General features: G+C 39.3%; 2 protein-coding genes across 2 annotated transcripts in view; one reads left to right on the forward strand and one right to left on the reverse strand.

Annotated features, from left to right (window-relative positions):
- The window catches only part of GTF2F2 (general transcription factor IIF subunit 2), an 89,773-nt gene that overhangs the window by 49,533 nt on the left and 14,188 nt on the right, over positions 1-26,052 (reverse strand). Inside the window, exon 5 of the mRNA XM_062020478.1 lies at positions 23,639-23,677. Coding sequence (XP_061876462.1) covers positions 23,639-23,677 — 39 coding nt within the window. The remainder of the gene's footprint in view (positions 1-23,638; positions 23,678-26,052) is intronic.
- Positions 8,142-8,915, forward strand: KCTD4 (potassium channel tetramerization domain containing 4). Its single transcript, XM_010203810.2, has one exon. It carries the CDS (start codon positions 8,142-8,144, stop codon positions 8,913-8,915), a length of 774 nt encoding a protein of 257 aa, XP_010202112.1.

A 26,052-nucleotide genomic window follows, 5' to 3' on the forward strand; every position in this document is an offset into this window, starting at 1 on the left:
GCATTTGTGTCAGTTATGACACCTTTTATAAGCAGTGATTCTCACTTACTACTGTCCGTCTTGCCAATCCCGGAGGAAGCCCTTAAAATACAATCCAAGTGGCTTCTTACTGATAACTATTTTCTGATAACTGTCAGTCAGTTTTTAATGTTGTTCTGTGCTTGCTTTTTTTTTTTCCTTTTAGACATAAATCAGAGTGTCACAAGATTCTAAATTATGTGTAATATGAAATGCTAAGCAGGCTGTAAACATGCTGTTTACTTTAAACACACAATCTCCAAAACTCGTTTGACTGGAAAACCTTTACATTCAGTTGTGTTTGCTAGCACTCATTATATTCATGATCTTTTCTACCTCTTGAACTCCATGACAGTTTTTCCACTAGTTTCTATAGTACAGGTTCAAGGCTAACTAGCCTATACTCACCTGAGTCATGCAGCCCAGAAGAATGACACAGAAATCACAGAATCCTTTCGGTTGGAAAAGACATTTGAGAGCACTGAGTCCAACCACTAAACCAGTACTGCTCGATCCACCACTAAGCCATGTCTCTAAGTGCTACATCTACATATCTTTTGAATACTTAGAGGGATGGTCTTCCCTGTGCAGCCTGTTCCTGTGCTTAACAACCCCTTCAGTGAAGGACTTTTTCCTAATGTCCAATCTAAACCTCCTCTGGCACAACTTGAGGCCTTTTCCTCTTGTCCTGTCACTTGTTCCTTGAGAGAAGAGACTGACTCTCACCCCGCTACAACCTCCTTTCAGGTAGCTGTAGAGAGCCATAAGGTCTCCTTCCTCAGCCTCCCCTCAGCCTTTTTCAGGCTGAACAAGTGCAGTTTCCCTTGGCCGCTCCTCATGAGACTTGTTCCCTAAACCCTTCACCAGCTTTGTTGCTCATCTCTGGACAAGCCCCAGCACCTCAGTGTCCTTCTTGTAGTGAGGAGCCCAGAACTGAACACAGTACTTGAAGTATGGCCTCAGGGGTATTACAGGGGTGCAAAGACACTATCAACCTTTCTTCACTTTCCACAATTCTCAAATAATTTTTAAGTTTTAAGAATCAGGATCAGTGAACCAGATGTCACACCAACTCCCTCACACCAACTACTTAGGAAATTAACCTACCAGCTAAACATCTTTATCCTTGGTAATATCTCCTCTTTGATGTATTGGCTAATATCCTCTTTCAATTACCACTGATGTGGGTTTGCCTTTTAATGTTCTGGTGGCTTCACAGTATGAGGCTGTCCAAAGCCTCCAAGAACACTGCCTTGCAGCTAAGCTAAGCTAAGCTTGCTGTCAAAACTCATCTGCTGTTCAAAAGTCAAGGTTTATGTCCTACTTTCCCTGGACTCTCTAGGGGATTTCATCACATTCAGAGGCTCTAGCAGAATAAATCTGCAAAAATGCATGCAAACCTCTGGATGCAAGACTGCGTGGGGGAACATAGTTTTTTACTTCCTTCACAGCCTAATTAGCTCTCATCACCAAACTCAAGTTCAGAGACTTGGGTCTGTCTTCACTTGCTGCAATAAAAGGCATCCAAATTGCTACGTCTGCATTGATAATTTCATAGTCACATCAGCCACAGCATGAAAAAGGCATGAAAGTGGCAATTCCCTGTTAAAAGTACCCACTCAAAAGAAAGCAGATAGTACAAGATAAATGAATACATCTGGAAGACTACATAAAAATAGCAAATAGAAGGGAAAATAAGACTTTTCCCCAAGTATCTCATGCTCTCAGTTGCCTCATATGGAGTGGCAAGTGTAAGCATACTGTGAATGAAGCTCTTGACAGTGTGGTCTACACAACCCATAGCAGTCCAAACACATGCTCAGGCTGACCTCCCTGTCTGAATGTCTCAGTGCCAATTCATAAAGGAATTTCAACTGCTGACTCTTTCAGTGAGATGACGGGGAGATATGCTGGGGAGAAGCCGATTCCAGCTTCAAATCCTGCTGACAATCACCATCAAATGAACAGAATGTGGTTAAAATGCTGAAGGCAAACTTAATAAACACACACTGGGGAAATTTACTGGAATAGGGCAGAAGATTTTTGATAGGAGTTGGGGGGGTCATTGAGAGAGAGTAGACTGGCTTGGAGATTTTAATGTGTTAGTTTTAAATTTGTTAGGTTTCTTGGACTGCAACCAGCTACATTTTCCAGCCACTGGGTCTTGTTAGACCATTGACTGATAAGTTGAAGAGCTTGCTATGAATGCATTTCTGCCCATCCAAGCACTTAGGTACTCTCCACCTTTATCAAACCTAATAAAAATAAATCATGTTTTCTTGAATCTTCCCATTAGGCCTATTTTTCAGTTTCTTAATCATTTTTATTGGCCTGAGAAAGTTCAATTCATGAATGTCTCTCCTGAGATACTGTCTCTCACAGACAGACTTGACAGCATGTGGGACAGGATGTGGACGTTACCAGCTCCTGCTCTTTATGAGCAGTGCCAGCGAAGGAGATGAAGTCACGCCTGAGGACGCGTGACTCCCAGGCAGCAGGAAAGAGTGGAAAAAAGTGCAGTAAGAGCAGGCTATGGACACATGTGCCTCCGGTCCCTCAGCAGGTAGAAGCTGCGCTGTTGCTTCCCAGCATACAAGTCAGAAGCCCCAGTAGCTCCTGCTGCCCACTTACACCACTGTGCCACTTCCAGGCTACTGCATGTGATGGCCAGATAAGGAGCACCTCCCTCCTACACTAGATCTCAGCTCTGCTCATTCAGACCAGAGGCATTTTATGGTACCTCTCCTCCATTCAAAGAGCAGCCTCAAAGTTGATGTTTTACAGACCACCCCTACCTGGCAGCTACACAGCTAGTGAACAGGACTGCCTGGTCTTCACTTGGCGCTCCCTTATTCAGGCATCCAAACATACAAACTACATTTGTATTACTGTCCACTGCACAGAACAACAACTTCATATTCAGTTGTCAATGGTGTGTTATACGTAGGACAAATACTCTACCCTAACCCTCCCACAAACATATGTATTGCAACCCTCATCTGCTGTGCATTTCTGGGCATATAAACTTCAAGTCTGAACATATTAAAATGTTATCCTAACTGACTATTCAAATGGTTCTGCATCAACAATGGATCTCCTTATTAATTAAATTCTCGGTCTGCCTCATCTCCAAACTTAATCAGTAACTACCTCCTTCTTGTTACTGCGCTGAGATTGTGTTGAGCTGCTTGTGCTTGGTAACAGGGAGGGAGCCACGGTGCTGACCTCCATCAGCAGTTCTCGAAACTTCCCTGGCTCTAAGCTGGACCCATCTCTGCCATCACTGTTTAAGAAGGGAAAGCCACACTGGAAGAAGTAGAAGGAAGGGGACAAGATGATGGTGAACATGTGGACCCCAAAGTCAGAGAAGAAGGAAGGGAGGAGGTGTTCCAGACCTGAGACTCCCCTGCAACTGAGGTGAGATGGCAGGCTGTGCCCCTTCAACCCAACCATGGAGGGCATTGGTGTGACTGAAATCTGCCAGCAGCTCCCAAGAGAAGCCCATGCCAGAGGAGGTGACTGGGCCTGGATGGGCAGGAAGATGGTGTGGGGAGGCAGTCATGGTGCAGGCTGTGCTGGGCGGAGGGCTAGCCACAGAGGAGACCTACACCAGGAGGCGGAGAGGAGCTGCAGCCCACGGGATGAACACACATCAGAGCGGCCTGTGGGGGACACCACACTGGACCAGGGAGGACCAGCAAGGAGCCCGCCTGCTTTGAGGCAAGACAAGTGGCAGGAGCCATCATGAAAAGACTGACTGAAACTCCCATTCCCTGCCTCCCTGCACCGCTCAGGGTAGGAGGAGGTAAAGACACAGGGATCAGGGCTCTGAGCCTGGGAAGAAGGGAGAGGTGGGGAAAAGGTGGTATTAAAGGGCTGGTTGTGTTCTTCATCGTACTATTCCGTGCTGTTTTCTGTTTGTTTTGGTTTTTGTTGGTGGTAGATTAAATTAATTTCTGTTTTCTTCCCCAGCTTGAGTAGTATTGTCTGTTTTGCCTGGGATTTTAAGTGGCAACTGAGACCTCCCTGTCCTTAGGGAGTTCCAAAGGCCTTCGGTATTTTTCGCTTCCCCATCCCACCAGGAGGAGAAGGAGTGAGTGGCTGCTTGTGGTTCTTTGTTCCTGTCTAGGCCAAAACCACAACAATCACTGACTGAAAATAAATAGGACGAAGAACCAAATCACAGCAATATTTTTTGTGATAATTCTCTGTTCAACATTTGTAGTTTGAAACCTTCACATAATTTTTGTATAGTTAAATGAAAGGCAAACTAATATCATATATATTCTGATTCAAAATAACAAATGAGACATACTCAAAGATTTGACAGAAAAAAAAGAATCATCTGCTATGCTGAACAAATCATAATGCAAAAAAAAAAAAAAAGAAAATTTTGGCACAATCCATTTTTCCACTTTCCCTCCACCCACAAGTGATTAGTATTATGTTACTTTCCCTTCATTTTTAACTGATTGACTTTCAAGTCAGATGTTTTACTCTTTTTCCTATAGTCCCTTTTTGGTTTTAAATATCTGGGCCATCTGATTCACCTTCCAAATACTGGCACAGAATTTGCTTTTTCAGTCTTGTAGAACTGCAGTGCTCAAAAGTTATTAAAAACATCAACAGAAACAGCTGATAAGAGTTTCTTAGACAGTCTTTTCAAATTCCTGAATGCAAATAATTCAGACTTGCTGATCTGAAAATCATCAGTTTTAATTAGTATGTAGAGCTTGCCGTCAATAGCAGTTAATCAACATCCTAGAGTTATTATTGGAATGATAATGTGTATGCTATCAACACTGTGAGATAGTAGCTATTGAATAGTTTAATCGTCCAACAACCTGGCCAATTTTCTGTGTTATGACATTAAGTGACTAGCAAATTGCCTTGATAACCCAAACAGATTTCATTAGCATGGCTTCCTAATACATATCAAAAATTCTCTACCTCTTGCAGCTGGGATTTCTCCTCATGTCCTTTTGTACTGTAATAAATAAAAGTAGCTGTCTTCTATAACCCAGGTCATTTTCACAGACAGCAGACTCTGATACTCTTCAGACACGAGTGAGCTGAAACATCAGTAAAGTACCAACTTTCCTGTGGTGTGCTCCAGTCCTGAATCCTCAGCTCCCTGGTATGCTCAAGCTTCCAGACCAGGAAGTTCAGGTTAAGAATGGAGGTTGAGGACAAGTAAGATTATTTTCCAAAAGGAAATATGTAAGACAGAATGAGGGCCAGATGCCTAGCCCCCTCCTCCTTGGATTTGTCTTCCTGTGATGGACACCAGTAGCACATTTTCACTGTCTCCAGGGCAGCTTGTCTGACTGAGAAGCAACTGAATAGCTCTGTGGATTGCCCTCCTGGTACAGTCCAAAAGGTGAGTAAACTGTAAATGGTGAACTACTACTACAGCTACCCTCTTAAGCATGTGCAAGAATGCTTAATATATTTTCTGACTTAATCTGGAACCAAAACAATAGCCTCTCAATTGCTGGATTCCAGGGCTGTTCCTTATTTGAACGGTCAACTCCAACATACAGGTGGTACTAACAATTTGTGAAGCAGCGATCACTTCAGCTAGGAACGAATGCTGGTAAGCAGGATACTTCAGCTGGATAGTGCAGAAATAGACCTTTCACTCACAGCATGGGAGAGTACATAGCAGCAGGTTGCTCTGTCTCAGTCCAAGTGGGGAGGAAGTACATGGGAGAAATGAGGGCTCTTTGGAAAAGTTGTCTTCTAGTGTGGCACAGAAAGTGGAAAGTTTTCCAAAAGATATGCCAGGTTTTAATTTAGTGTTACAGATGACTGTCAGCTGCAGCGAAGTAAAGTTACAGGCGTCTGTGGTAATTAAAACTTTACATCAGCTCTACGTTTTTCACGTCTCAAACGTTTAAATGTAAATATTCATGATTTCTACAGAGTATATTTTCTACATCAAATGAATTTTGAATATTTTATCATATGAACCACTAAACTGACTTTGTGTGATCTCCCAAAGACTACTTACGTCTTCACAAAAGTGAAGAATTTCAGCTGCAAGTGTTAGAACATTGACAAGACAATGAGTACAAAAAACTAAGTGAGCAGATACTGTTCTGTAACTGCTGTCTCTTAACACATAGACAATTTAGCTGGCCAAGAAAAACTTCACATCTTTTACAAATCTCAGCTCTCCTTTCTTGGAAAGCCCTTTTTACTTGTGCCAGGACATTCCTAGTTCAGCTTCAAAGTGTTTCAAGATCACTGTGTAAGATGAAAGCACCACAGAAATCATTCTCCTAGGGTTTAATAGCCATTAAGCATGTTCAATACTGCAGCTATGCATGATCTAAGTACATAACTGAGTTTTCCATCACTTAGTAATAAACTAAATTTGAATGGAAAAAAAAAGCATACTTGAAATTAATTGTCTCTTTAATTTTCTCAATTATTCACTCATTCACTCACTCAATAATTGTGAAAGGAATTAATTTCAAAAAATGTCTAAATGTTTACAAATTAGAAACTGGTTGAAATCTCTTTGACTGAAGTTATGAAAAACATATCAATGACATCAAAGAGTTAAAATTAAAAACCATGACTAATTCCTGATAAAGCTAATCTAATGAATAATATCTGCTTAATATATCACATACAGCAGCAGAAAAATTTAGCCTATCAGTGCTAGGGATACCCTGGCAGGGAGAATAGCGAGTAAAAAAAATGTGTATTTCTTTTTACTAGACTCAGTTATTGATTAATAAAATATTATAACGATGTCTCTACAGTATCGATAAAGAGCCTTAGAGACAGGGGGAGCAGCAAGAATAAAATATTTAGAAACAGAGCAGAAGAATTCACAGAAGAATAACCTGACTTTTCACTGCTGATCGGGCAAAGCAGGAGACATCTACCTCTAAAGTGAAAAATGCATCTTGAATAAGGTGGGACCTCCTCTCCAGGTCCAGCCCAAGGTAAGTGCTCACTCCCGTGGGTGCTGAGGAATGCATGCTGCGGCTCCTGCCTGCTCCCCAAGGAAATGCACACAAAGATGTGTGGGGAGCTTTTCCTCTCCTTCTTCAAGCTGCAGATGTTTAAAGGGGAAACCGTTTTTAAAGAGGCAACCCAGAGTGAGCCTCAAAGCACAGATTGATGAAGACAGCCATTTGATGCAAGCACGCTCTGCTGATGTTCCCCCCCCCCCCCCCGCCTGTACCCAAGTGTTGCTATGTGATGTTCAAAGCTATCTGTAGGCACACTAGCCCTTTGTTCTGCAGGGCAGCCGAGTTGTTTCTCCCCAGAAAGAATTAACTGATTGCTAGATAGCTTTTGTGAATTAAAAAAACAACATCAATATAAACAGCAAATCCCCTTCCTAAAAGAGTTCTTATCTGTGGCACAGAGAAAGGCAAAAAGCAAAACCTAATCAGGCTGCACTGCAGATACTCCCATCAACTGCAAATGGAAGCTTAAAACTGTCAGACCAAGTCCTCAGCACCACAGAGTATCTCTTGTGAAAACATCTTACCACTGCACATGTCCAATAAATGAGGAATATGTGTGTGTATGCACACCATAGGTGACATCCCCCCTTGTACACACGGGAACACCTTTCAAGTGTCATCCTGCTCTATGCATCAGGTACTGTAACTAGTACCAAAAAAAAAGTGAAAAGACACTTGTAAGCTGAAAATTAAAATTCTTGAAACATAAGCAAAGCTATCTGTTTAACACCATAAGCACTAAACAGTATTTGGCCAGCTGATACTACAAATAACATCATAAAGTATTGAAAATAAAGTGCTGTTTGGAACAGCAGTAGTTATTTCTGTGAGTGAACCCCAAAACCATGCAAACTTCTCAGACTTAAAGGATGAGACAAACAGTTGTTACACCCTTCTTCCCTCAGATAGTTAAATGCAAATTCTCCGTTACAGTCATATTCCTGCTATCTCCCTCAATACACAGCTGACACGCCACCTACTGCAAACCCGAGCTGACAGTCGGAGCAATGATAGCAGCATTTCCATTCCAACATCGTGCCGGAGCTGAATAAAGGTGCTTTTTAGAAACACACATCTCTCTGCAAGCTGAGAAGAACAAAGCAAGATCGCTGGCTTTTTGTCCTAGCTTCAATAATGGAGAGAAAAATAAACAAAATAGAAAAGGAATGCGAAGAAAAGCACAGCAACTCCGAAGGCTCTGAGCAAGACAAGGACTATAAAACGTCTCTGATTACCCTGAATGTTGGTGGCTATCTCTATATCACACAGAAACAGACACTAACCAAGTATCCAGATTCTTTTCTGGAAAGGATCATAAATGGAAAAATAATGTGCCCCTTCGACGCAGATGGTCATTACTTCATAGATAGAGATGGACTCCTTTTCAGACACATTCTCAACTTCCTACGAAATGGAGAACTTCTTCTACCAGAAGGGTTTCGAGAAAATCAACTTTTGGCACAAGAAGCAGAATTTTTCCAGCTAAAGGTACTCTCGGATGCAGTGAAATCAAGGTGGGAGAAGGAACAGCTAGCATCTCGAGAGACTACTTTCCTGGAAATAACTGACAGCCACGACCGTTCACAAGGACTTCGAATCTTTTGTAATGCTCCTGATTTCATTGCAAAAATAAAATCCAGAATTGTACTGGTATCCAAAAGCAGGCTGGATGGATTTCCGGAGGAGTTTTCAGTATCTTCAAATATTATTCAATTCAAGTACTTCATAAAGTCTGAAAATGGAACACGACTGGTACTGAAGGAGGACAACACCTTTGTCTGCACCCTGGAAACTCTTAAGTTTGAGGCTATAATGACGGCTTTAAAATGTGGATTTAGACTGCTGACCAGCCTGGATTGTTCGAAAGGGTCAATTGTTCACAGTGATGCACTTCATTTTATCAAGTAATCACAAAAGCAAAGGAAATGAGCATGCAGCCAGTAAACCTCCTTGACCTGCAGCCTCCTGGCATCACAAATAATGTATCTAAGTAGCCTTTTAACAGAGATCGGCTGCTCATCAATTGATGTGAGCTAATGGTATGTAAATCTCATAATGATATCCATCTCTGGCTTACTCAAGCTGAATGAAAATTTTATGCCTGAATTTAATAAAAATTATCTGTTAAACATTGTAAACAGAAACTGAATGTTTTATGCTATTTGCAATATATGTTTTCTCAATGCTGTCTTTTGACCAGAGAGCCAAGCTGAATTTTTGTGTACTTGTATAAGTAACATGCACACACCTAACTGCTCTGCTGAACAGCAGAGTATTTCCATATAATAAGCAAGCTTAAAATATGTTTTGCTTATAACAAAGTCAGAACGTATTTTAGCTGGAATAAATGGTTTTGAATGTTCATTAGTGTTTATGTTAATCTATTGTACTGAATTTGCAAAAGAACAAGGTTGCAGGAGAGTTTAAAATTAATCAACTTGATTTTAAAGTTAAATGGTTTCTCGGCTACTCAAACAAATTTATAGCTGTGTTACTACATCAACAATTGCCAAAAACACATGAACCAACCAACCAATGTTGGGGGTATTAGTTCTATTATGGGAAATTAGTTGAATTTGCACAGAATGCTAATTTTTCTAATTGTATACATCTATCAAATGGTTAATAAAAATATTTGACATAGAGTTTCATGTAACAGGCTTCCAGTAATGATAGCCTACAATGCCAAAGTCACCATTTCCTACTAATCCTCAGTAGTCCTAAAGACAGGGAATTAACACTCCTTGCTTTGCATTATGCTTTTCTAAAAGCAACTAGTATGCTCTGTTTTGAATAGACCACCTGCTGGCATTTAAGATGCATCACTTTAACAGAACAGAAACAGAATAAAAACCTTGTTTCTCCTCATCTCCACTATTTATCTTTTTTTTTTCATTAATATGTTAAAGTTTTAACAGCTCTTATAGAGCAAATGTAACTAATTTAACTACAACTATTACAAACCAGTCACTCCACAAAAGCAGAGTGGAAAATTATCACAAAAAGCAAAAAGAAGCTGTACTAAGTCTAAGTTTTGTCCATCATTGAAACCAACCACCATTTACAGCTCATATGAACCCCAAATTAAAGTAAAATGCTATTAAAGAAAGAGAAAAACAATCAAGTTGCTTCAACTTTCCCAAAACATCAATTTTGTATAGAAAAAAAAATGCTAAGCATGTCAGTAAAATGCAGTCCAATCCATACTATAAGTGACAACTGAGGAAAACAGCTAACATGAGGCTGCGTGAGCACAGTTTTGTTTTGGATCTTAGTGGGAACAAATCCATCCTTAGTAGTGACAGAGAATGCAAATACAAGGTTCACTTATCCTTCAACATGAAACTCTTATTTCACACGTAACATAAAATAGCTGTTGTTAACTATGTCCCTCACCAGAGCTGAATTAAGAGGGGCACTCTACATCTCCAGAGCAAGCAGCAGTGACTGAAACATACTCCAGTATCATTTTGCCAAATGGAGAAACGCAATCTCTCCAGAATAATCCAGCAGAATGAACAGACTGTCTAGAAACGAGAAACTTTTCTAGCCAGAGCCCAAGTTACAGACTTACAGATCATGAAAGATGTGGTTCTAGGTGGAACTTTTCCAAACGGAACTGTTTAAAAAACAGATCGCACTACGTTTCATGCATACAAGCTGAAGAATTGTTCGTGTATCCCCAAACTTTTCTGAGTTTGTCCAAATGCATTAACAGTCTCTAGGAACAAAAGATACACAGTAAAATACAATTCTTTATGTACACCATCACTGTGTGTCTTTTTCCTCTTGCTCCCTTAAGTTATTTTCAAATTGATATCTTAAAAATAAATGCACACTAATCTTGTGCATATGAGACTTTGTAGGACTTCTGTGAAAAGTAGATGTAAAAGCTCCCCTAAAATAAATTAAAAATCCTGCTCATCTTCTAGGACAAGAACTAACAGCACCATCCCAGAACAACCACATGAAAAGCCTTTTGCGGACACAGTTCTCTTCTACATGAGCAAAAAAAAGTGACAAGACAACCTCAAAAACCTTCATAAGTAATCTATAAGTTTTCAAGAAGCATGCTCTCAGTGCTGTCAAATACACAGCCTGCAGAAGCACAAAGTCTGGAGAAGGCTGTTGCTCCCAGGATGTTAAAGTATCCATTTTCATTTAAATACTTCTAGTTACAATCTTCGCTTGCAATGGATTTTTGACTGAGACTTAAAATGCCATTGCAGTTGAAAAGAAAAAAGAAAAATAGTAATAATCAGTTTTTACTTGAAACAATTAATATACTTATATGCTAACTAAGATATGCTATGGTTGCTTGCCTTTCAGTTGGGCTCTTTGGATGCCCAATATCAAGAAAATGTTAGCACTTCAGTATCAGAGACCAGTACCAGTTTTCCATCACAGCATGACTTGACTCATGAAAAAGCACTTGCTACTGAAAAAATGAAAAAGAACTTGCTGCTTCTGCATTTATTATGAAAAATACTTTTGGCATATAAGCTATTCATAAGCTAGCAATCACAGATAAAATTCAAACCATCTGAAATATCTTCTAAGAATATCTTCTAAACGATTCTTAAAATATTTACTGGAAAGCTTTTATTTGCCAGGCCTTTGGTTCAGAGTACCTACTTCCCTCTTAATCTGTACAAAAGAAAGAGCACTTGAAACTCTTTTTAAGTGATAAATGTACATCTCTAATCATCAGAAGAAATAAATTCCTGTTGGTTTATTATTTCAATTTCAAACTCAATGACTCATTATGTGTTTGTCCACGTTTCACTGCTCTTAAAAAAATTTGTGTAAATAACATTGATATCTATGGCATACATATAAAGTCAGCTGCTGTAACGTTAATTTCAATTTTGTCTTTTCCCATTTTCATGAGCACTCATGCATCTATTACCGCAGGTGTCATGGTTTGAAATTTTTATGTGCCATCTCTGATTAAAGGCACGTCATAGAATCATAGAATCACAGAATTGAAATGACCTTTAGAGATCATTTAGTCCAATCCCCCTGCAGAAGCAGGCCAACCTAGATCAAGTCACACAGGAACATGATCAGGTGGGTCTTGAAGACCTCCAAGGAAGGAGACTCCACACCCTCCCTGGGCAGCCTGTGCCAGGGCTCCCTCATCTTAACAGTGAAATAGTTTTTTCTTATATTTAAATGGAGCTTTTTGTGTTCCAGCTTCATCCCATTACCCCTTGTCCTGTTGCTAGATATCATAGAAAATAGGGATGTCTCAACCTCCTGACATCCACTATTTAGATATTTGTAAATATTAACGAGATCCCCCCTCAGTCCCCTCTTTTCTAGACTAAACAGTCCCGGTTCCTGCAGCCTTCCCTCCTATGAAAGATGTTCCAGTCCCCCTCATACGTCACTCAGCTGTTTGATTGACGTAGCAGAAACAGAGGGAAGATGAAGGTGACAAAAGCATTTTCTTCCTTGTTCACATTGAACAAATTTACAACTGCATTGAATCTCACTCTATCAGCTACCTTCAAGATGATTCAAACTTGTTATAAATCTTAGTAACTTTTTCAAACCAGAGTGGGGGAGTCTTGCTTTGGTATATGGACAAAATGACATGTAAAGCTCCCATAGTGGAGTTTTTTACTTCATAAATATATTGAATAAAACATAAATATACTTTGCATACAATCAGTCATTCAGGTGATGCCTGTGTTCCACCAATGTAGGTCATGACAGAAAAATAGATGAGTTAACTTTTCTGTCTTAATTTAACGTTGGCAAGTAAGTATTTAATACTACTATGACAATGTGAAAGCTGCAAAATCAGTAGTGTGCCTGGGTGGCCAAGAAGGCCAATGGCATCCTGGCTTGTATCACAAATACTGGGACCAGCAGGATGAAGGAAATGATTGTCCACTTGTTCTCGATGCTGCTGAGGCCACACCTCAGTGTGTCTAGTTCTGGGCCTCTCACTACAAGAAGGACACAGAGTAGCTGGAGCATCTTGAGAGATGGGCTACAAAACTGGTGAAGGGTCTAGAAAACAAGTCTTACGAGGAACAGCTGAAGGAGCTGGGGTTGTTTAGCCTGGAGACAGCTGAGAAGAGACATGGTCATTCTCTACAACTATCTGAAAGGAGATTGTAGCAAGGTGGGGGTTGATCTCTCCAGTAATGAATGACAGGACGTGAGGAAATGGGTTCAAGTTGCACCAGGGGAGGTTTAGATCAGGAAGAACTTTTTCACTGGGAGGGTTACTAAGCATTGGAACGGGCTGTGCATGGAGGTGATGGCATCACCATCCCTGGACATATTCAGAAGTCATGTAGATGAGGTGCTGAGGGACATGCTTTACTGATGGGCTTGTCAGTGTGAGGTTAGTGGTTGGACTCGATCTTAAGAATCTTTTCCAATCGTAATGATTTTGTGATTCTATGAGTGCCTATATCAGAAATACTAACAATTGTTCTAACAACGTTACTTTGAATATGATGTACATGCAAAGTATTTCTATTCAACTCTCTCACATTAAGAGTTGGATCACAATGAACTTTGAGAACAGCCCTACAAGAATCAGGAAAGATCAGCAACTTCTGTAATTTCTCTGATGATCTTCAATTCTTCAAGCAGGACTAAAAAGGAACTTCCTCCTCCTTCCCCAAGGATGCACTTAATCTGCTTCCACACAGGTCAGCTCCTCTTGCCTCCCTGCCCATCTTCTCAGGTGAAAAAAAAGCCCACCAAGCAGACAATTCTTAGAAACATAGAACCAACAGAATCATTATGGTTGGGAAAAACCTCTAAGACCAGAGGGAGCTGCAGGTAGGACTGACTCCCATACATTTGAAAAAAAGGGAATGTCTTTGCAACTGTGAGTTCCATGAATAACTGCTCATGAAAGAACAAAGCCAAACTGACCAAAATACCTATTGTATTCCTTCCTCCCACACTTGTGTGCCCATCTTTTCCACAGAGCAGAAGCCAACAGCTCTTTCATTGAGCTTGGCAGTACACTGGCATAGTTATCATCTATTTTTTTGTTTGTTTGTTTGTTTTCCTACATAAGGACAAAACATAAGAAGAGTTGCACTACATCAGACTAATGGTCTATCTAGCACAGTGTCCCCTGGAGACTGTGGATTGTGTCCGTCCCCTGGACCTTCATATCTCTGGGCAGAATCATAGAATGGTAGAGGTAGAAAGGGACCTTTAGAGGTCATCCAGTCCAATGCCCCTGCAGAAGCAGATTCACCTAGATCAGGTCGCATAGGAACATGTCCAGGCGGGTCTTGAAGACCTCCAAGGAAGGAGACTCCACAACCCCTCTGGGCAGCCTGTGCCAGGGCTCCCTCACCTGAACAGTGAAATAGGGTTTTTTTGATGTTTAAGTGGAACTTTTTGTGTTCCAGCTTCATCCCATTACCCCTTGTCCTGTTGCTAGCTACTATAGAAAAAAGGGATGTCCCAACCTCCTGACACCCACCCTTTAGATATTTATAAATGTTAATAGGATCTCCCCTCAGTCTCCTCCAGACTAAACAGCCCCAGTTCCTGCAACTTTTCCTTGTATGAAAGATGTTCCAGTCCCTTGATCATCTTGGTGGCCCTGTGCTGGACTCTCTCCAGCAGTTCCCTGTCCCTCTTGAGTTGAGGAGCCCAGAACTGGACACAGGACTCCAGATGAGGCCTCACCAGGGCCGAGTACAGGGGGAGAAAAACCTCCCTTGACCTGCTGGCCACACTCTTCTTGATGCATCCCAGGATGCCATTGGCCTTCTTGGCCACAAGGGAACATTGCTGGCTTATGATTAATTATCCCCATTTTTAATCCTTTGACCCTCACATCCTTCCCCTTGTCTTCCTCTCGCATCACAACTACTTTCAATTTTTCTCTCACCATATCCCTCCCTTTTGCCAGGAGGCCTGTGGGCTTTGTTAGGGTTGAACAGCAGCCTGACTCAAGAGGTAAAGACAGTGGCCAAAAGCAGATACCTAGGAAGGACATAAGAATCAGAAAAAAAAGCATACACAATGATGTTCCCTTAAAGGACTCCTGCAATCTCCAGTCACTTACTGCCCAATGACTTCTAGAGCCAGATGTGACTTCTCAGAGGTACCTCTGTTGCTGTGAAACACACAGGCTGCGCAACGAATTCAAATTACAGCTCCAACTCCCCACTTTCAGTACCTGCTCACCCACTGACCACTGTTTCACAGCATTGTAATTGCACTATTGACATTTTTCAAACAATCTTTTCTTATTTTTAATTGTGTTTTTGCATTTGTACCTATTTCAACTGTGTCAAGTGACAAGTGGTCACTTCTTTTTCAAGGTAGCTAGTATTTCTTTAGATCCTAAAGGGGAAAAAAATTACAGTATTGTTTGCAGCAATCACTGGTATTGTTATTTTCATCTCTTACTTAAAAGCATTACAAGGTTCAATAAGATGGAAACATCCTAAGAAAAATTATCATCCTCCCTCTCTCTCCATTACTATAACAAGCAGAATGAGGGCAGGCAACAAATATTACAATTTAATAATGGCAGTCTCTCATCTATCAGTTTATGTGCACAGAAGGGTCATGTTGCCCTAATTCTGTTGACTAATGAATCAAGCGTGGGGATGAAGGGAACGAGTTAACCTGGGCCTAGGACAGAATAAACATTATTTTCTTAGGCTAGAATTATGTCACATTTGCTAGACAACTACTGTCTAGCTCTAATTTTGCCTCCTGTCGTACAACACAGGGCAGAAATTCTTCGATTGCCAGGAAAGCAACTACTAGCTAAAAAAACTAAAAGTATTTTCATTTGGAGACACAGACTTGCATAATTTACTAGGCTGAAACAAAAGCAATCGATAAGGCATTTAAGAAATTTAAGAACAGAAAATTAACATCATGATGGGTTTTAATTACTTTTAAGAGAGACAATTTGGTAAGTCTTATGTACCAGTACAGAACATTGTCTCAAAATACTGCCTCAATAAATCATCATTATTCACAATAAACTGCCAGAAAATGAGAGGCGTGGCAAGGACTGAGGAAGGTAGAAGGGAGACATATGATGACACTGAGGAATGCAGATGAGCAAGCATTCAGAAAAAGAAAGCACATTTGCCTTTCTTTCTGAAAGAGATAGCATAACATCCCATAGAACCAGACATCTGAGGGTTTTTTTCCCCTAAAAATGTTTGTAGTAGGAGTACCACACACAGCTAAAGCAACAGTGTCCCAAAAAGCTGTTTCTGTCTGTGCTGGTAACAGTTTAACATCATTGCTATTATCATTTAACACCATGTGTGTTCATTTTAAGCTTCAGAAAAGAAAACTGTTCTGTTGCTTCAGGAATAAAACCGTTGACAAAACTGGTATGATAATTATAGCTGTAAACAGCTGCTACTTGTTTAAAACCTCGTTAAGGCACGATGACATGCAAGTTCAACGTATTAAGGTTTCACAACCAAGTAGTTAGAAGAAGACTGTTAAAAATCCACCCATTCCGAAGATCTGACAACTTCTCCCGATGATGCTAAAAAAACCCAACTACAGTACTGCCTTATTTACCAGTGGCATGACTTTAGGGGACATAACTTTGGTTTACAACAAGTTCATGAAACCTACAATCTTTCTGGACATTAAAGAGGGATTCTACTAGTCTCACCCTAAGCATTATGTCAGTTACCTGAAAAAACTACATCATAGGAACATAGAATGGTAGGGGTTGGAAGGGACCTTTAGAGATCATCTAGTCCAATGCCCCTGCAGAAGCAGGTGCACCTAGATTAGGTTGCACAGGAATGTGTCCAGGCGGGTCTTGAAGACCTCCAAGGAAGGAGACTCCACACCCTCCCTGGGCAGCCTGTGCCAGGGCTCCCTCATCTGAACAGTGAAATAGGGTTTTTCTTATGTTTAAGTGGAATTTTTTGTGTTCCAGCTTCATCCCATTGTCCTGTTGCTAGATACCATCGAAAAAAGGGATGTCCCAACACCCACCATTTAGATATTTGTAAATATTAATGAGATCCCCCCTCAGTCTCCTCTTTTCTAAAGAGTCCCAGTTCCCACAGCCTTTCCTCATATGAAAAATGTTTGAGTCCCATCTCTACATCTACATCTACATCTCCATCTCTACACTTTTCCAGGATACATCTTTTTTTTTTACTTTTGATGCCACTCCACTCCAAGCTTCCAACAGCAGCTTTGTTCCAGGTATGGAAAACCTGGCCAAAATGAGGCAGTTTTCTTGCTCATATCTCCTGAGGAGAGATTTAACGTCCTGAGTAAGGAAGGGGGTGACACTTCACTAGCCACAGGAACACACCAGAGCGTTGAGAATTCTTATTTAAAAGCCCAAGGCTGCTTGCTAGAGAAATGTCCTAGCAAGATGAGGATCCAAGGGGCTTGCTCAAGCCGTGGGCCTGATGCTCAGGGAAGCTTGCAGTGCTGGACTCCCTGAACAGTGAGGATGGAAAGGAAGCAGTGTGGCAAGAGATCATTCAATACTTGAGCACTAGGAGATGAAGACAACGGCTGAGGAACTTTGCATCAGTGACTGTCACCTGCAGGCGGGCCTTGCATTTATGGAGAAGGTACAGATGCCAACACAGTGCAACACTAAGGTTCTACAACACAACTGTCTAATTATCCTGAAATTATCATATCTTACCCCTCCACAAATAAATTTCTCTTTTGGCTTTTCACATTTCAGGTTTCAGAAAGGCAATTTTCTCTTTTTTTGCAGCAGAAGTCAGAGGAATTCACTGTTTTAAAAATTTGTTAATAGAAAACCTCAAGCTACAAATCTACTGCCTCAGCTCCACAGAAAGCCGCTTGTTATCTCAAAGGAGCTTCTTGATTTTGTACCACAGTGAACAGATGAGGGAAAAAAGGAATAGGTAAGAGGTGGGTACAGACTCAATTAGGACGAAAAAATTAAGGAAACAAACTAGCAATGAACAGGCTAACCATCAAAAAATGTAAACAGAATAATCAACTGTAACACGAAGCCTAGTCATTTATTGCCTGTCTACTACTTAAATAAAACCTTTGTTAAGTATTAGAGATAAAGCAAGTATATTTTCTCAATGCTGAAACTGGTCATCTCAGAGGAGACAAATTCAAAGTCCTGCAAGCCAGGCTGGTAAGAACCAGTCAAGCAGAGGAAAAGGTACTCTCAGGTTAGAAGCCTTACCAACACTAGCTTTATCTAAGGCCTGCAGCATTGCCAGGTTTTGTGATATTTTCAACACATTTTCTACAATTGAAAAGCAAATAATGTTCTCTCCCAAAAGGGCAGAAATCTAATATGTAAGCTATCTTATGCCTTCTAGTATCATGATAAAAGTCTATCTCTGTAAGATTTTTCTGCCATGCACAGATGATGATTTTAGGGTTTTTATCACAGAGCACAGTGCTGAAATCCCTAAGACAACCTGCATGAGTAAGACAATATGCTGCAGCACAGCTACATGCTGTTTCTGCTCCTGTGTCACCACAGCTGTTGGCAAGATGTTGGGTTTGGAAAACCCTTAAAGCTCAGGAAGAGCACCAAATGAGCTCAGCTAGACTGTTTTCAGAACCAAACATCCAGTGCTCTTGCAGTTAGCAAAGGCAGAGGTAAATGACTACAGACAACCTTAGAAGACCTGCTCTTGTCTTTGCCTTCATTGCCCATCCCCCTAAAAATTACTTCCATGGTTAAAAAGAAGAATGAACTATCGCTAATGCAAGCTGTGTTAACAACAGTGAAGGAAAAACAGGAGGGAAAAAACCCATCAGAACCTGAGAGTAACAGTACTGGATCAGACTAAAGGACTGCTTTGCTCAGCATTGCGACCCCAGCAAAATGGCCAAAAGCAGATACCCATGAAGAAGCCTAAGGACAGCGCAGCCACATACAGTTAGTTTCCTGGGTGCACATCCCAGGGTCCATGAGGCTTCTGTGGCTTGGGGTCTTTTAAATCAAACGTCCTCACAATCTCAGCTCTCTTTGGTGGATTTTCTTTCATGTACCTCTTTAGTCTCCTCTGAGGTCATGTAAGCCTTTAGCAAATACCACCTTCACATCCACATCTTCTGGCAAGGAATTCAATAGCTCAATTACACTCTGAGTGCAGAACCACCTCTTTTTATTTACTTTGAAACTGCCTCCTGCTAGCTTTACATCTGCTACACACCAGTCTTGTACTAGCCAAGGCAGCAAGCATTTGATCTCTCTGCCCCTTTGATCCATCATTCAAGGCTCTAATTTACAATACGGCAAAGGTCTGAACCCATCAAATGTGATCGTGCTTGTAGATGGGTGAACTGCAATAATCAGCAAAATCCCTCACAGAAGATACACAGTTTCTGGAGTCATGATCTGTGATGCCAGGCACGGCTGACATTCCTGGGATTCCTCAAGAGTTAAAACCAAGAACTCAGATACAAGCCAAAACTATAATTCTCCTTAGTGCAGTTCTTTGGCAAGTTGGACACAGACATCACCAAAGGATAGAACAAGCCCATGGAATTAACTCCCACTGTTTTATACTGGGTTCTGTTCTCAGGATAGAGACTGCATGACAATAAATATTTAAGTGCTGTTCTGGCAAATATAAATATCAGAACACTCAATCAGTATAAAAAAATAAATAGTCAGACCCTAAGGGTACTAAGGCCTTTTATACAAGTTCTTAAAAGATTTAACTGCAGTTAATGTTGAATAACAATAAATCCGCATCCTTTTTGCTCTTCTACCACCTTCCTTGTTTCTCCACAATATTTATTATAACCAGTATGTTGACTGACTTTGATTTATGTGTTGTAACAGCTACAATGGAGTCTCATTACTGATTATGGCTCCTGGAAAACTACTGGGAAGATTGTATTTTAAGTTTTGCTGCATTTACCTGCTGATAAAACCAGTTATTTTTCCAAGACAAAACCTGTTTCTGTGGCTTGAAAATGGCAGATTACATAATTATCTTCAACAATGAGTTTTGAGATAGCATTTAAGTTACAAATTATTGTTGCATTTCTCCTGATGATAACTTTTAAGTTAGTTTCACTTTTAAAGTACAATTAATTTATGTTCACCACTTTAAAGAGGATGAAAACAAACATGCATTTAACAGCTTTATACAGTCCCATGTCATAATGTAAGAATTCTGTGCCTTTAACAAAAAATTGCTGATTTTAATGGACATGGTTCAGCGTTTATCAAAGCGCTTACACTGAACTTCAACTATTCCAACATATGTATAACCAACATCTGAAATTTTTTTATTACAACATCAAAAAACAAAGCAAGTGTGAGCTACAGACAATTCCAGTGTATTTGTGTCTGCAGTCAAACCTGTACATTCACAACTGGAAAAACTTTAGTATTAAGTTCACACTACCTGCAGCAGCTCAAGTAATTTATTCCTTCTAACCAAAGTCAAATCGCAAATAGTCCCAATGGTGCCTCTCTCTTCACTAGAAGGCATTTATACTACTCACTGGCAGCTTTAGGGAAAAGAGATGACTAACAACCTTGTCCTAAAGCATGTTAGGTACTGAAGGCTGCTATTTGCTATAAACCTTTATCAAATTTGCTATAAACTTATATCATTAAATTAGGAGTTCAGTCGACTTGAAGGCAGCTCAGGAATTTCAACGAGCAGGTTGCACATAACACTCCCTTAGGTACAGTACCTAATTACGTTGCTCTTATATGAGAATGCATTTCTTTACCAATTCATTCTCAACAGACTACACAGGCTCGGGAATTCTGGGAATTTTTACTTGGGCATGGAGGGATGCAGGTCACGTTTTAACTGACACAAATGCTTGGTTTTCACAGCTTCTGTCACCACAGATAGAACTTACAGGAACTTATAGCAAAGAACTTATAGTAAAGCCATAGGCAACTAGGAGCTGCATAAACATATTTGAGTTTAAATCACATCATTATTCAGGAACAAGCAAAGTGAATTCTCACTTCTCTTCACCTTTAGCTGAGAGTGTAATTTACTACATTGCTTTCACATTTAACACAAACCAGCCTTCAGGCACTAAACAACATTGGTTGAATCCCAAGCACTGTTTAGCACAAACACTAGGTAAACTGGATTTCTATACAGAAAAAGTAATCTAAAATTACAATATGCAAAAGGAGAACAAATTCACTTCAGGTAAATGTATTTCTCAAACGTTTTGTTTCCTGAATATTTTGACTCTTAACTGTAGCACTGTTCAAAATGTAATGGATACTAAATGTTACACAAGATCAGCCAACTGGGATAATTCATAGAAGGAAAATTCATGAAGGTTGGTTAAATAAAACACTATCATCCCACCTCTGGATGTCTTTGAGGCATGAATTATTTAAGGCTGAAGACTTACAGTACTCTTCCAATGTAAAAATATGGGAGAACTTTTAAGGAAGTAAATCAAAGGATTTCTAAATGTTACCTGTCTCATTTATTTGCTTTATTTACTTTCTAACTGCAAATAAACTTTACATATTTCTATTACAGTAATACCTAAAAGCAGACATTAGGGTCATGTTAGGTCCACAGCATAGAATAATTAATTCTTCAGATCGAAGCAAAAATACCAACAACTAACCACTTGGTCACCTTACAGAACAAGGAGGAGACACCAAGAGTTAAGAGCCGACAATTCAATCACTCAAATGTAAAACAAAACAGAATAAAAACCCTAAACCCAAGCAAAACAAAGAGTACATTCCTACAACTAAAGAACATCAGAGAAGTACAACATAATTGTTGTAAAATTTTGGTTCATTTTATCAGTTAAAACTCTCAAGATCTGCTTTACATGCAACATCCCACAGCAATGAGTCCCAGTTTTCAAGTGGTATAAAATCCTATTCTTTAGAAAGTAGCTCTTCATAACTTTAAAACAGCATCACAATTAATGCATAATCTGAACAGAATTTGGTATGTAAGTGTATAAAGTGCAAGCTATAAAACATCTTCAGTACCATTCTACAGACTATAACATTTCTAACACTAGTCTTGTGACATACTTAAGTCAGGTAATTTTAAAAAAACCTCAGTAACCTCAGTATTACAAAGGTTTCTCTTCTACAAAAACCAAGGCCCAAATCCTACTCCTAGCCAGACATGAAAAATACATTTCTGACAACATTTGATACTGAAATGCAATTCAAATAAAAGTAAAATATTAGAAAAAAATAGATACGTCCATATTAAAGTGCCTGAAAAATAACTTTCAAGAAGACATTCTGAAGATCCGTTAGCACTCGTCTTACGTTTAGGAATTGCTTTTTAGCATTAGTCTTACATTTAGGAATTGCCTTTAGGAAAGACAGGAAAGAGAGACTCTTTCCAGTCCATGTGCTGTCTCTGACATTACCATTTCTTTATGCCAAGCCTCTCCCTGTACTATTTAAGCTGTGTGCACCAAGGTAATCCTTCTACTAACAAAACTGAGATTTGTCTATATATTTTGTATTAGCTGTGTCTAGGTTCACAGGCTCACAGGCTCTTGCTAATATTGGCACTTATTTGCACCAGTAGGTTAGTGATATTGTTGAAACAACTCTTTAATAAAAGAAAGGTATTTTTATTAAAAAACTACTTGACACTGTAAGATTTTCATGTTGCCGTGCACCTGCCTGAGAATTTCAGTAACGTAAGATTGAGCAGGAGAGAAAGGAGCAAGCTAGGAATCATAGAATCCTTTCTTAGACCTTTAAGATCATTGAGTCCAGCCTTGATCCTAGCCCTAATGACCATTAGACCATTTCCTTAAGTACAAAGCATACAGCCTCAAGACAGCTCTGCTCAAGCTGCTGGGGAATTGCATTTGCACATACCTATGCCAGAGTAAGACTTTCTGGAACTGTCTTCAGTTGCTGGAAAGGAAGCCTGTACACACTAGCTAGGACCTGAAACAAAATCTTTAAATGCCTAAGGCTGATATCCTAGCTGACAGATGCACGTGGCCCCTTTCTCAGAAAAACACCAAAGGGCAATATTTTTATTTACCACTCTGAACAGCATAAAACCCCTCCCTTTTACTATACCTATTGTGGTTTGAGAAGCATCCTAAACATTTTTAAATGTACTTAAGACACGATTGAGCTGACTAATGCGTAACTGGTAAATAGTATTGGTGAACTAATCATTTTTCACTCTCTCCAAAGAATTTATAAATCTTTTTTTCTTTTTACAGAATCTTTACAATATCAGTACACTATGTTTCTGACTGCTTAGTCTGTGCTATTAAAACCAAATAACAAATGATTTGGAAACTTGCTACAAACTTTTCAATCAAGAAGAAAGGATTTAAACTAAAAAGTACAGACGATGAATCACAAATAAAACAAACCCAAGCTGAGGAATAATAAAAAGAAATTTAAAATTTAATTCCAAAGAACAATGCATTTCTAAAGCTTTGTCTCAACATTTTATTCTCCTTCACATTTAAGCAAAAATATTAATAATTAAAGCCTTTAGTCACAGCAGATAAACAGTTTATTAAATCATTCTTCAATTTTATGATATTGTACTCTAGAAATATAAAAATACTCTTATTTTTTAATCTACCAATTTATGGAAAAGTAAAATTGAAAAGCTACAGTCCTAAGTAATCTGTTCACTGTTTCAAAAGAAGGTGTCCATACTCACCAACACTGCTGCCTTCAGATTTTTCTTCTGGTTGGCTTTCTGGAAAAAGAGCAAATGAACAAAAAGGAAACATGAATTTTCTGTGTTGATTATTTGAAATTACATCTAAAAAGTGGGTTGCAAAGCAAAGAACGATAAATTATGATAAAAAATTATGATAAAATCACAATCACTGAATTTCATTAATGTTCATAAATTTACTTTCTGAAGAATATTTCACCATCACTGACAATTAAAAAAAAAAAATCTCCTTTAGTACTCAAATTCACAATTGAAATGACAGAACTCCATCACACCTCCAATTGAGCTCTCCAAGAATGAAGTTACACATTTATACAAAATCCAGTACCAGGATTGTGCTTAAGCAATGAACAGTATCCAGTTATCTCACAGGTCACTCTAGGCAAACAAATATTATTTTTATATATTTTAAAACAGAATTGTCATTCAGCAAATTTATGAATTTGATCATCCTCTTCTCTACCGCCTCTCTGTAGATCACACAAAATTTTTCCTTCAATCTTTTCTCTTTCTGAGCTTTGACCCTGAAATGGTACCATAGCCCAGCTTGTTAGATACAAAAAAATACAAATAATCAGAAAAGTCCCTTGTTCCACAGAGCAGAGAATTGAAGTATGTATGAAGGAAAAATCCTGACACAAGAGTTGCGAATGACTCGTCAAAATCACTGAGGTGAATGGCAGAGTCAGATTCAGAAGCAGCTTTCTGCGTGAAATTCCAATCCCACATTTCAAAAAATGGCAGCTGGCAGACGTATTTTGGTAATAGAAGTTGAAACAAGTCCTATGAAATTAAACCCTTACATAAATTTATCAACCTGAAATTTGACTGCTCCTCTTATATTCCTTCTTTTTACACATTTTCTACGGTGGAAGATAAAAAGAACATTTTCACTTCTCTGAAACACAGTTTAAAATGGTAAAATATACTTGTCCCTAGCTTTCAACTCAGAGATGCCACAGCCATCATTACAGACTATTTACTTACAGGCAAGAGTGAATTACTGTTCAAACTCAGGAGAGTAATTTTTGAGTTCAGTTAGTTTGATCATTCCTCCCATTTACAGGCTGCATATTAACAGAATTGAAAACATGAAATATTTTACAAAATCGTTTTCTTGCTGGCTTTCATGACTGATAGCCCTGTTTTATCATTGAGATGGCTGACAGCCTAAGGACTAATGCAAATGGAAAATGGAGAATCTCACAGATCCTTCTTTCTTTCCCAGCTCCTGCCATTAGTCATTGCAGCTGAAGGCAAATGCTTTCTTAACATCATTATATGGTCCTTTCCCACCCATGAGAATCCACTAAGTGGTTTAAGATCCCAGCCAACTTTCAGATACACATGCAGGATAGCCTGTTTGCATAAAAACATGCATTTTCTTATTGTCATAATTTTTAATGTGTATTTAGCACATTTAGAGCATAATGTTATTAATATCCTATCTCAGATGTAACAATTAAGAAAACATTCAGTACCCAGACAAGAAACGAAGAGGACATAATGAAGAATGTGCAAGCATACTGAATTGAGACGTAAAAAGCAGATGGATTTAAAGTTATTTCTTTTTTAACTGTTTCAACAAAAGACTAGTTACCTAGCCAAAACTACTGCAGAAGACAGCACATCTCAAAACTCTGAATAGCACTTCTAATTCAAATAACAATAAATGTGTATCATGTGGACTGTGTGTGGTTGTATGTATTAACAGAATCTGCCTTCAACAAAAAAACCCCAAATTAAACACAGAAAAAAGTCAAGCCATGCAATAAAGTGGTGTTCTTTCACATCCTTAGACAATTTGTTTTTCTTATGATTAGGTCACAAGTCTCTGCTTTAAAAGTCATCTCAGTACTGAAATCATGAAGAAGCTAAAGGAAGTTGTACTTTTGTCAACTCGATATATTTTATGCACGCAGGTTACAGTGGCTCAGCTTCTTCCACAACATTCAAGATGCACAGACAAGTGTCATCAGGTTTGGGCTGGTTGGCTGTTTTGTTGTTATTGTTGTTGTCTTGTTGCAGGGGTTTTTTTTGGCACAGAGGGGGTAGATGCTGTTTTTTCACAAATACACCATTAAGACTGAAAATAGCTAAGAAATTTTAAGTCAATGAAGTAGGCCGAAAGTCAATTCTATCCCCATCATGCTGAGCCCACTCCAATATAACATATCTTTTGTGCATTATATCCTCAATTGTTTAAATTTGTACAGGAAGTAACAGTCTATAGTTTTAATAATAAAAATGAAAACAAAACTAGGAACTTACCCTTGCCAGCCAGTTGAACGCACTTTACAGTAATTTGTTAATCCTCACTACACTCATATGAAGCAAGTAAAAAAATATAATTTCCATTTTTTTAGAGATAGAGAGATGATGTAAGCAGTCAC

This window comes from Colius striatus, chromosome 1, assembly GCF_028858725.1.
Source record: "Colius striatus isolate bColStr4 chromosome 1, bColStr4.1.hap1, whole genome shotgun sequence".
NCBI lineage: Eukaryota > Metazoa > Chordata > Aves > Coliiformes > Coliidae > Colius > Colius striatus.

Excerpts from the sequence above, each read along its gene's own strand:
- KCTD4 (XM_010203810.2), top strand. The coding sequence starts at position 8,142 with ATGGAGAGAAAAATAAACAAAATAGAAAAGGAATGCGAAGAAAAGCAC.